Source organism: Pelobates fuscus, chromosome 11 (assembly GCF_036172605.1).
Source record: "Pelobates fuscus isolate aPelFus1 chromosome 11, aPelFus1.pri, whole genome shotgun sequence".
Classification (NCBI taxonomy): Eukaryota; Metazoa; Chordata; class Amphibia; order Anura; family Pelobatidae; genus Pelobates; species Pelobates fuscus.
Genome location: NC_086327.1, coordinates 41,808,251 through 41,820,682, shown reverse-complemented (window position 1 = coordinate 41,820,682; position 12,432 = coordinate 41,808,251). Strand labels below are relative to the sequence as shown.

The window sequence follows — 12,432 nt, the reverse complement described above, 5'->3', positions numbered from 1 at the left end:
GGCATGGTTCTGTGATTAGATTCTCAAATAATCGGTTTGATGGCCTTTCTGACTTTTAATTGTGCTGTGTTTTGTTTTTGTTGTTTTGCAGTATTTTGCTTTCCTCCTGCTGCTCTTTGCTGCTCAGATCACTATTGGAGTGCTCGGATACACACAGAGAAATAATGTAAGTTCCAAGCCAGAATAGGTTTTATTCTCTAAACAGTGAATTGTTGTAGATTGAAAAACTAATAAAAAAAAAAAAAATGAAGACAAAAAAGTGCTGCTTTGGAAAAATTATCTTGCAATACCTTTCATATTGGACAAAGATATTTGTAGTGACAAACTTAATCAAGACTAAAGCAAAATGCGAAACCGGTATATAAGGTAGGTTAATGTGCATATACTGGTCAACATGGTATGTGCAGTGCATTGTGGGTAATGAGCTGTGCATAGTGGGAGAAAAAAGATTGGAAAAAAATCACACAAAGCAAATGATGACCAGGAAAAAAAAAAATACTTTGGATAGTTGATTTTAGCTTACATTTTGTCCCTCCCTCGCAATTCGTATTCTAGTGCGACTCGATAAATTATTTTGTGACAAATATCGATGAGACGCATTTAAGTATTAGGTTTATTCAATAATCCCCAAATACCATATTATTGGACCGACACATTTCAGGCTAATTTAGCCAACTTGTAACTATAGTGTTGATTGATTTTTTTAAAGATCAGGAAGCAGCTATTTTAGCCTAGACTTTTCTATTCGGAATAAAACCTGCTGCAATTATGAATTTGATTAATAAATGATCACATGAGTTTTGAGACATGGCATTTTCAAACTTGCTATGTACGACTCATGGTATTTAATATACAATAGGACATATTTTTGCTAATGACAGTTTTCCGTAATTGGGTACAGTGGATTCGGATTCAATTGTCTAATATGCTAATTGGCTTGCTGTTGTTTTACAACCCGAAATCTCTACATTATTTTAAAAACAATCCGTGTAATAGCCCTTCCCTTCAATAGTGATAGCATAATTAAACCATTTGATGTGCAAGAGGGTGAGCTGAGAAAACATGAAAACTTTTTTTTCTGTGTTTTTAATCTCATTAAATAGCCACATTTATGTGTAATAATAGCTAATTATATCATTATGTAAAATCTGATCCACTTATCCAAAGAGGATGAAACATTGTCCGCATTAATATGAAAAGATTGTTGCCTCTATTTGCTGTGTCATTATACTTTTGTAATGTAAGTTACTGTCTTCATATGTCTAGATTTAGTAGTAGTTCAGTCATAAAACTGTGGAACAGGTGTCTTCACTTGGGAATATAACTCGTCTTTTCCAACTCAGCAATTCTGGCCTTAAAGGGGCACGAATCACAACCACTACATCCCACGTTTTTGTCAAATGTTTTCGAAAAAAAAGTTGTGCCTGTAGCCGGGCCTCTCTCAAACCAGATCGATATTGTGGAAGTTATATTTCTGTATCATCACTATCAACGTTGCTAAATCTGGATGAAAGTGCTGGTGGTTTATTAGCCCCTACAGTCTTTTTGCACTGTAAATAGTGGTTATTGGTGCCTAGAATGCCTCTTTGCTTCCAGACAGTGTTCTGCTCATTTCAATTCATTGTTTGTCAAATGGTAACAATTAAGTGTAATTGACTGTAACAGTGAAAGATGAGCGTTTAGACTTAGCAATAAAATGTTTCATTCAGTGATAAATCTGATAGACGGGTTAGTAACACAACATTGATTTGTAGTGAATTATAAAACAAATGGCGAAATATATGTTAAAGCTGTGACTATAGTTAAATTGGTTTTAAACCTACAATTTACAAGCCAAGTCGGTTATTCGCTGTAGTGTTGTTGTTTTTTTTAAAAACATTTTATAGTCACAGCTAACTTTTGCAATTGCTGGAATGCAGAGGAAATATTTAAAAAAATGTCCAAAAGTTTTTGGTCAGACCTGCTGAATGGAAAACCTAATTGACTTTTCGAATTTAGCTACTTTGGCCTAAATGTAAACTTCACTTTGATTTCCCTTAAATCTCTGACCGTTCGATGGTCCATTTCGTAGACAGCAAATTTTAGTTTATTAAAAAACACATCGAGGTTAAAATAACCAAGCAATGGCTATTGCTGAACTGGTGCTTTTTGCCAAACGAAATATGTTGGCCAGAATATTGCAATATAGTTTTCAATTCACCTCCATTCACTGTTTAGGGAATAAATTCTTCCAGTCAATATCCCTGGTAAGATTATTTAATAAAGTAGCAGTGCAATATATACTCGGTAAAATTCACAATTTCATGTATTGTTAGAAAACTGGTATTTGACCCATGTGCATATATATTATTATTTGTTTACTGCATTTAGCTAGCAGTCCCTGTAGATTGCTTGTGCAATGCCTAACATGGAATGTAATCTCTTTGTAGTTGAGAACCGTTGCTGGAACATATGTTGAAAATATTATTCGGAACTATGGAATCAGTACAAACCAAACGGATATGGAGGAAAGTTTGGACTATGCGCAGCAGCAGGTATGGACACAGAAGGGTATTTTGTTAAGGTGTAATCTAAATGTCTTTGTTAAATAAAGAACATTATCATATGACCCACAGGGAGATGAGCCAACATGTAAGCAAACTAAAGACTCTGCTTGGAGTGCCATTGCCGACGTGTGGATACAGCCCACCGACTATCAGTGATGTTCTAATTCTTGGGATACAGCCCACATATTTTTTTCCATGGTGATAGTTTGCTATGGATGTAAACCAACACTTGTCAGGTGTGCCTTTTTTATTTTTATTTTTTTAAAGGGACACTATAGGCACCATAGAAACATATAAATACATAACGAGACTACCCCTTCTCTAATAGTAGATCAAGAACTGACCTTACTAGCAGACTCAAGTTTAAATGTAAAACAATTTATTGCAAACAATGCAGACAAAATATAAAAAAAGTAATTACTTAAACATAAAACTTTCCTGATACATAAAATTTAAAAGAAAGCCTTAACAAAGTCCAGACCTTATTCAGATGCTCGGCGTCCCGAGTTTGAATATATCATGTTGAAAAAATATAGAACGAATAAAAGTCTTTCTTTAATCCAAGTAGTGGCTTGTGGTGTTTGGAGTCAGACCTCTCCAGACGCGTTTCTCCGCTCCTGCGGCTTTTTCAATGGATGAGGTCTGTCTGACTGAACCCGCTTAAATAGCTGATTCCCGGTACCAATTACGTCTCGGTGGCTTTTTCGCAAATTATGAATATAAGACAAAATGACTTTCATATGTCCCAATAGTCCCAGTGTATCTACATACACCGGTTTATAACATTTGTTACTTCTATTGACCCACAACTAACATTGTTACACTTTTGTTGTTTAGCGTTACTATGGCAATGCCCGCCCAAGAAGATTCAAATGTAACTGCCGTTTTGTTATCGGGCAGAAAAAGAAATCCGAAAAAATTTAAATTTTAAATACAGAAAAAGTTGGATAGGGATATGTGTTATATGGGCAGGATTACATTATACAAGGGTATTTGCTGTTATTTTATAAGCAAAGTATTGCCTTTCTGGTATCCTGTTAGATCCCGATACTATACTAAATGAGATGTATTGAAACTTGTAAATGCAATTCCTTACATTCCAGAACTAGAAATGAATAACAATGCCTCATGTCTAAGTAAAATGTGACCTATATCTGAAAGCAGATTTTTCTAAATTTGAAGCATATAAGTGTTTTTTATTAAACGACAGGGTATGAATTACTGCCTTTTTTCCATTGTTATAATAGCATCTGCCTCAGTATATTTTAGAATACCTGATCTTAAATTCTAATAATCCAGCCAAATCAATTCACTTTCATTTTCGTTAGTTTATAGGTATTAAACGATAAAGTATATATTACTGTCTTTTTTTCTCGTTGTTATGATAACATCTGCCTCAGTAAATTTCAAAATACCTGATCTTAAATTCTATTGGTCCAGCCAAATCAGTTCACTTTCATTTACATTAGTTTTATTTATGATAACATATTTTCATTGCTGTGGTAATATCTGCCTCATCAGAACTCACACTGCCTGTTGTTCAGAAATTTATGGTAGAGAAAAAGAAATAAATGGTCAATATTACTTATACTACTGTATTGTTTTAAATGAAGCATTATTATACTGTAACTTGAGTATATACAGGTAATCCACAGGATTCGGTTCATTTAACCTATTAATGGTTTTCGAAAGGGGATTCATCCCAAGAAATGGCATAGTTCAAACTCAGCATTTAAGCCCTTGGGCTGCAGCGTGTCTAATTGGTACATCCATTTCATCTCGGCTATGCCCAGTTGTTTGGTGTGGTCTCCCCCTCTCCAGTTTTTATTAACTTTGCATATTCCCATGAAATTCAAAAGGCTCATATCCGAGTTGTGTTTCTGTTTAAAATGGGCAGAAACTGAATGTTGCAAATATCCTCTCTTTATGTTCAGCATATGCTCTCTAATTCTGACGTACAATTGCCTTTTAGTTCTTCCTACATATTGGAGCCCACATGGGCACTCCAATACATATATAACGTTTGTACTTTGACAGGTGATATGTTCCTTTATTCTGAAGGATTCAGATTTCCTCTTACAGTTCCTTTTAGTCACTTCAGATACTCCTTTTGCCTGTTTGCATTTGCTTTCTTTGCATGCAATGCAATCCAAGCAATAGAAGAAACCATTCTTCTTAGATGTACTTGGAGTGTTTGTTCTTTTCAGATGTTTGTTTGTTATTTTCCTTCTCAAATTCGGCGCACCCCTAAAAATAATCTTGGGTTTATCTGGTAAGCTGCTTGCCAGTATCTTATCTTTTTTCAGTAAGTGCCAGTGTCTTGTCAGTATCCTTTTTAGTTTTAGATTATCTTTATTATAGTTCAATATGATTGCCGGGAAGTCTCCGCCTGGTTTTCTTACTTGTGATTTGTCCTTATTTATTAAAAGTTTGGTACGGTCTAAGTTGTCGACTCTGCGTATTGCTTCCTCTATTTCATACAATTTATAATTTTTCGACAGGAATTTTTCTTTTACCATATCTGCTTGTTCTCTGTAAACATCAGAGTCTGTGCAATTCCGCCTTAGACGTCTGAATTCATTATAAGGCACGTTCTTGAGCCACATTGGTAGATGGCAACTCTCTTTAAGAATAAAACTGTTCACATCTACTGCTTTGAAGTGTGTTTTTGTCTTCACTCTACCTGAATCTACATAGATGGTAAGGTCAAGGAATTCTACCTGTGTCTTGCTACAGATGGTATTCAGTTTGACTCCCCAGGTATTCTTGTTCACATACATCAGGAATTTTTGTAGATCTTCCATTTCTCCTTCCCATATGAAGAAAACATCATCGATGTATCGTTTATAACTCAGAATGTTCTTATTCCAGGGATGTTCGTTCCAGATGTAATTATCCTCCCAGTCTCCCATAAACAAGTTAGCGAAACTCGGGGCAAATTTCGTCCCCATCGCCGTTCCCTTCTTCTGGAGGTAGAACTGGTCTTCAAACAGGAAATAATTATTTTTCAAAATGAAAGCAATTCCTTCTATTATGAATGAGATTTGCATGTCTTCTAGTTCTCCATATCTCTTTAATATTTTGCTCACAGAGTCGCATCCTTGTTGATGGTCAATTATCGTGTATAACGAAGTCACATCTGTAGATACCAAGATATAGTCTTCTTGCCAGGAGATGGAATCGATTTCTTTAATCATCTGAGTCGTATCTTTGAGATGTGACTTTACTTTAGACACATACGGTTGCAAGAATGTGTCTATATATTGTGACAAATTCGATGTGATTGATTTGATCCCTGATATTATTGGTCGGCCCGGTGGTGTTTTCAGATCCTTGTGGATCTTTGGTAAAAAATAAAAGGTAGGGGTTCTTGGGAAGGGAATAGAGAGAAATCTATATTCGGACTCTCTCAGAATCCCATTGTCTCTCGCTTTGACCAACATAGTATTAATTCTGATCTTGATCTCATTCAATGGATCACATGATAGTTTCCCATATGTTTCAGGTTCTTCTAAAAGTCTGATTGCTTCTTGTAGGTAGTATTCACTTGACATGATCACTACCCCCCCCCCTTTGTCTGCTGGTTTTATGCAGATCTCTATATTGTTCATAAGGTCTTTGATTGCTTCCCTCTCTTTACTCGTTAAGTTATTCTTTGAGTTCACCCTGTCCACCTAATGTTCTAGGGTTTTTACGTTCTGTATTATGTGTCCTTTGTGTCTCCGCTGATCTTTTGTCTTTCTGTGGGTTACGACTTCTTCTCATATTGCCCTCTTCTATAATGTCCTTAGGTCTCCTCCATCCCTCATTAGTGTATCTTTTTTCATTTAATGGGATGTAATTAGGATTTTCTCTTTCAAAATGTCTCATTGGTTGTTGATTCGGTCTGCCCCTCCAATTTTGATTTCTTTTCCCATAAGAATGAGGATTTCGGTTTTCAAATTCGGTTTCTTTAGGTCGTATGTGTCTAAAGTAAAGTCACATCTCAAAGATACGACTCAGATGATTAAAGAAATCGATTCCATCTCCTGGCAAGAAGACTATATCTTGGTATCTACAGATGTGACTTCGTTATACACGATAATTGACCATCAACAAGGATGCGACTCTGTGAGCAAAATATTAAAGAGATATGGAGAACTAGAAGACATGCAAATCTCATTCATAATAGAAGGAATTGCTTTCATTTTGAAAAATAATTATTTCCTGTTTGAAGACCAGTTCTACCTCCAGAAGAAGGGAACGGCGATGGGGACGAAATTTGCCCCGAGTTTCGCTAACTTGTTTATGGGAGACTGGGAGGATAATTACATCTGGAACGAACATCCCTGGAATAAGAACATTCTGAGTTATAAACGATACATCGATGATGTTTTCTTCATATGGGAAGGAGAAATGGAAGATCTACAAAAATTCCTGATGTATGTGAACAAGAATACCTGGGGAGTCAAACTGAATACCATCTGTAGCAAGACACAGGTAGAATTCCTTGACCTTACCATCTATGTAGATTCAGGTAGAGTGAAGACAAAAACACACTTCAAAGCAGTAGATGTGAACAGTTTTATTCTTAAAGAGAGTTGCCATCTACCAATGTGGCTCAAGAACGTGCCTTATAATGAATTCAGACGTCTAAGGCGGAATTGCACAGACTCTGATGTTTACAGAGAACAAGCAGATATGGTAAAAGAAAAATTCCTGTCGAAAAATTATAAATTGTATGAAATAGAGGAAGCAATACGCAGAGTCGACAACTTAGACCGTACCAAACTTTTAATAAATAAGGACAAATCACAAGTAAGAAAACCAGGCGGAGACTTCCCGGCAATCATATTGAACTATAATAAAGATAATCTAAAACTAAAAAGGATACTGACAAGACACTGGCACTTACTGAAAAAAGATAAGATACTGGCAAGCAGCTTACCAGATAAACCCAAGATTATTTTTAGGGGTGCGCCGAATTTGAGAAGGAAAATAACAAACAAACATCTGAAAAGAACAAACACTCCAAGTACATCTAAGAAGAATGGTTTCTTCTATTGCTTGGATTGCATTGCATGCAAAGAAAGCAAATGCAAACAGGCAAAAGGAGTATCTGAAGTGACTAAAAGGAACTGTAAGAGGAAATCTGAATCCTTCAGAATAAAGGAACATATCACCTGTCAAAGTACAAACGTTATATATGTATTGGAGTGCCCATGTGGGCTCCAATATGTAGGAAGAACTAAAAGGCAATTGTACGTCAGAATTAGAGAGCATATGCTGAACATAAAGAGAGGATATTTGCAACATTCAGTTTCTGCCCATTTTAAACAGAAACACAACTCGGATATGAGCCTTTTGAATTTCATGGGAATATGCAAAGTTAATAAAAACTGGAGAGGGGGAGACCACACCAAACAACTGGGCATAGCCGAGATGAAATGGATGTACCAATTAGACACGCTGCAGCCCAAGGGCTTAAATGCTGAGTTTGAACTATGCCATTTCTTGGGATGAATCCCCTTTCGAAAACCATTAATAGGTTAAATGAACCGAATCCTGTGGATTACCTGTATATACTCAAGTTACAGTATAATAATGCTTCATTTAAAACAATACAGTAGTATAAGTAATATTGACCATTTATTTCTTTTTCTCTACCATAAATTTCTGAACAACAGGCAGTGTGAGTTCTGATGAGGCAGATATTACCACAGCAATGAAAATATGTTATCATAAATAAAACTAATGTAAATGAAAGTGAACTGATTTGGCTGGACCAATAGAATTTAAGATCAGGTATTTTGAAATTTACTGAGGCAGATGTTATCATAACAACGAGAAAAAAAGACAGTAATATATACTTTATCGTTTAATACCTATAAACTAACGAAAATGAAAGTGAATTGATTTGGCTGGATTATTAGAATTTAAGATCAGGTATTCTAAAATATACTGAGGCAGATGCTATTATAACAATGGAAAAAAGGCAGTAATTCATACCCTGTCGTTTAATAAAAAACACTTATATGCTTCAAATTTAGAAAAATCTGCTTTCAGATATAGGTCACATTTTACTTAGACATGAGGCATTGTTATTCATTTCTAGTTCTGGAATGTAAGGAATTGCATTTACAAGTTTCAATACATCTCATTTAGTATAGTATCGGGATCTAACAGGATACCAGAAAGGCAATACTTTGCTTATAAAATAACAGCAAATACCCTTGTATAATGTAATCCTGCCCATATAACACATATCCCTATCCAACTTTTTCTGTATTTAAAATTTAAATTTTTTCGGATTTCTTTTTCTGCCCGATAACAAAACGGCAGTTACATTTGAATCTTCTTGGGCGGGCATTGCCATAGTAACGCTAAACAACAAAAGTGTAACAATGTTAGTTGTGGGTCAATAGAAGTAACAAATGTTATAAACCGGTGTATGTAGATACACTGGGACTATTGGGACATATGAAAGTCATTTTGTCTTATATTCATAATTTGCGAAAAAGCCACCGAGACGTAATTGGTACCGGGAATCAGCTATTTAAGCGGGTTCAGTCAGACAGACCTCATCCATTGAAAAAGCCGCAGGAGCGGAGAAACGCGTCTGGAGAGGTCTGACTCCAAACACCACAAGCCACTACTTGGATTAAAGAAAGACTTTTATTCGTTCTATATTTTTTCAACATGATATATTCAAACTCGGGACGCCGAGCATCTGAATAAGGTCTGGACTTTGTTAAGGCTTTCTTTTAAATTTTATGTATCAGGAAAGTTTTATGTTTAAGTAATTACTTTTTTTATATTTTGTCTGCATTGTTTGCAATAAATTGTTTTACATTTAAACTTGAGTCTGCTAGTAAGGTCAGTTCTTGATCTACTATTAGAGAAGGGGTAGTCTCGTTATGTATTTATATTGTTATTTGATAGGTTGTTAGGTATCCTATTTCGTCTAACCCCGCTCATATTCCCTTAATCAGCGCTCCACTTAATATATTTTTCTGTAACCATAGAAACATAGAATGTGACGGCAGATAAGAACCATTCGGCCCATCTAGGCTGCCCAATTTTCTAAATACTTTCATTAGTCCCTGGCCTTATCTTATAGCTAGGATAGCCTTATGCCTATCCCACGCATGCTTAAACTCCCTCACTGTGTTAACCTCTACCACTTCAGCTGGAAGGCTATTCCATGCATCCAGTACCCTCTCAGTAAAGTAATACTTCCTGGTATTATTTTTAAACCTTTGCCCCTCTAATTTAAGACGATGTCCTCTTGTTGTGGTAGTTTTTCTTCTTTTAAATATAGAATATGTTGATTCCCTTTATGTATTTAAATGTTTCTATCATATCCCCTCTGTCTCGTCATTCCACCAAAACATCTCTAGCTTAATGAAGCAGTTTTGGTGTATAAATCATGGCCCTGCAGTCTCACTGCTCAATTCTCTGCCATTTCGAAGTGAAATCAGTTTGTTTGCACAGCTTCCCTGAACACTTCCTGTAAAGAGGCACTTTACAATTTCTTTATTGCACAGTCTGTTTTATTTAGAATGTCTTATGCCCTGCTCTGTCAGCCTGATAGAGAGCCTGTAGGAGCCTCCTGTGTATGATTAAAGTTTTAATTTACAGAGCAGGAGATAAAAACATCTACAGCAAATTAACATCTGAATGAAAATTAAAAATTTTTTCCAGCCATGGGAGGTGTGGCTAAGGCTGCATAAACATAAATAAAAGTGATTTAGCTCCTAAATGGCAAAGAATTGAGCAGTTGGACTGCAGGGGCATGATATATACACCAAAACTGCTTCATTAAGCTAAAGTTGTTTTGATGTCTGTAGGCTCCCTTTAAGCACAACGCCACCGTGTTTTCTTGGAATACAGGTCTTGATTACTTGCTCACAGAGACCTCTTTTAGCAATACATCCCACCACATTTGGTCACTTGTTTGTTGTGACAATGGTCATCTACTTGTCCATCATGTCCTCATTCTGTGGATTAAATACACCACATGTCCATTGTGTCTACCATCTTCAAATGCATCCCACCAGTTATCTAAGATGTCACCTCCTTTGAATGCATGCCATCACTTGTCCATGAAGTCCACATTCCTGGGATACAGCCCACCACTATAGATACAATATATATATATAATAAAATATAGTATTAAATGCCTATGAAAAAGCTACATAAGGTTAAAAAATTTTCAGAAATAAGATAGGTATTGCTGAAACAGTCATACATTTTAGACTTGAGCAAAAATTTGTTTGAAACTCTTCCCGGGTGGATTGATTAGTTTGGGCGTGTAATAAAAGGAATTTGATTTGGAAGTGGTGCTCCAAAATAAATTTTGCACAAGTCCAATAAATATATCACTTTGCCACAATACCGGTGGTTATTCACAAAACTGAGTGGGTCAATTAACATCATAATGAAGTCGATTGAAAATCAAATTGCAAAGTTTAGCCAAGCTGGGACTGGCTGACTTGGAGAATTCTCAGATTAGCTTTTTTTTGTGCTAAAAAAATGCAGATATGGCAAAATAGCTGAACGGCAGAATTTTTCAATATTGTTATATTAGCCTAATACTTGTAACTCACTTATTAATTGTCAAACGTTCACAGCATTGTAAATAAACTCTTCTGACATACAAGTGCTTTTATATTTTGATATTATAGACAAAAGTATACACGATTGTGATATGAGTGAGTAGATGCATTGCAATGGCTGGCACAATTGGGATTAGTTGTGACAAATGTGCCAAGTTTGCATTGGAGACATTAATACTATGTAAGGCTTTCTTTCTGATGCATCTTGTTATAATATTTTAACTCTGTCCTGATTCTTGTTAGTCATCGTCTCTGCTCTAAAACTAATTCAAACCTTGTCCCATGTAGATGGAATGCTGTGGGTGGTATACCCCCTTCGACTGGATGAAAAACCAGAAAATCGCTGAGAACTCTTCTGTTAGCCTGTATCCATGCTCCTGCAGAAACAGCTCTGGTTTCTTCAGTTACACAAATAGCAGCGCTAATTTCTCGCAAGTGGATACTTGGACGCAGAATGGGTTCTGCTCAACCGAAAGCAGGGATAAATGGCCCGTCTACCAGACAGTGAGTAATAAACTGCGGTTTGCTTCACAGTGGAACCAGACCAGTAAAGATAGATACATTCTATGTGTTTTGCCTGTTTCGATATAACAAGTAGATTATTTAAAGGTGAAACGTGTAGTATGAGAAAATACTGCTATCTTGGGGTTCTGGAGAGATTTATAAACCACTCGACCTTAGGTCTTGTGGTTTATGAACTCCAGAGTCCCTCATTGGCATTTGTTTCTTAAACTAAATTAGCAGATGTTGCAATATAAAGAAGCTGGAGTTTTAGTTTTTTTGTGTTTTTATTTTTCTTTGTGTGTATCAAACCAGTGGAATAGAAGTTTGACAAAAAAAAGCAAGAGACTGCAGCAATAACTTTCATGCACCATAACTACTACAATAAGCTGTGATCACTATACTTGAATAGTAACATATGGTCCAATTATGCTGCTCTGAGATTTTCGCTGTTTAGTAAATAAACCCTCTAAATGTTGCTTTTGCGTACCAGTCATTGCTTCCTGTAAACAGAAAGGGTAACACTGAAAGAGTTCAAATGGCTCCGATAAACATTTGTTCTAGAACACAATGTTTCTGACAGCAGCAGCCCACACTCCATTTTACAGTGTTACCTCGGGTTATGTTTATTTTTAAGCTCATTTTCTCTTTTCTTTTTCTATTTTTCTTTTCAGGGCTGCATGAACAGCATTCAAAACTTTGTTGTCAATAATTTTATCACTATTATTGGCGTGTGCATAGGGATTGCTTTGTTGGAGGTGAGTGTTGACAGTATGTTGCTGACTAAC

The 12,432-nt window shown here is 36.0% G+C and overlaps 1 protein-coding gene across 3 annotated transcripts in view; it reads left to right on the top strand.

The window, feature by feature from the left end:
- Nucleotides 1-12,432, top strand: part of LOC134577097 (CD82 antigen-like) — a 141,717-nt gene that overhangs the window by 115,247 nt on the left and 14,038 nt on the right. For all 3 annotated transcript variants that reach the window (XM_063435752.1, XM_063435750.1, XM_063435751.1), the window contains 4 exons: nucleotides 92-166; nucleotides 2,430-2,534; nucleotides 11,432-11,647; nucleotides 12,319-12,402. In XM_063435752.1, coding sequence (XP_063291822.1) covers nucleotides 92-166; nucleotides 2,430-2,534; nucleotides 11,432-11,647; nucleotides 12,319-12,402 — 480 coding nt within the window. The remainder of the gene's footprint in view (nucleotides 1-91; nucleotides 167-2,429; nucleotides 2,535-11,431; nucleotides 11,648-12,318; nucleotides 12,403-12,432) is intronic.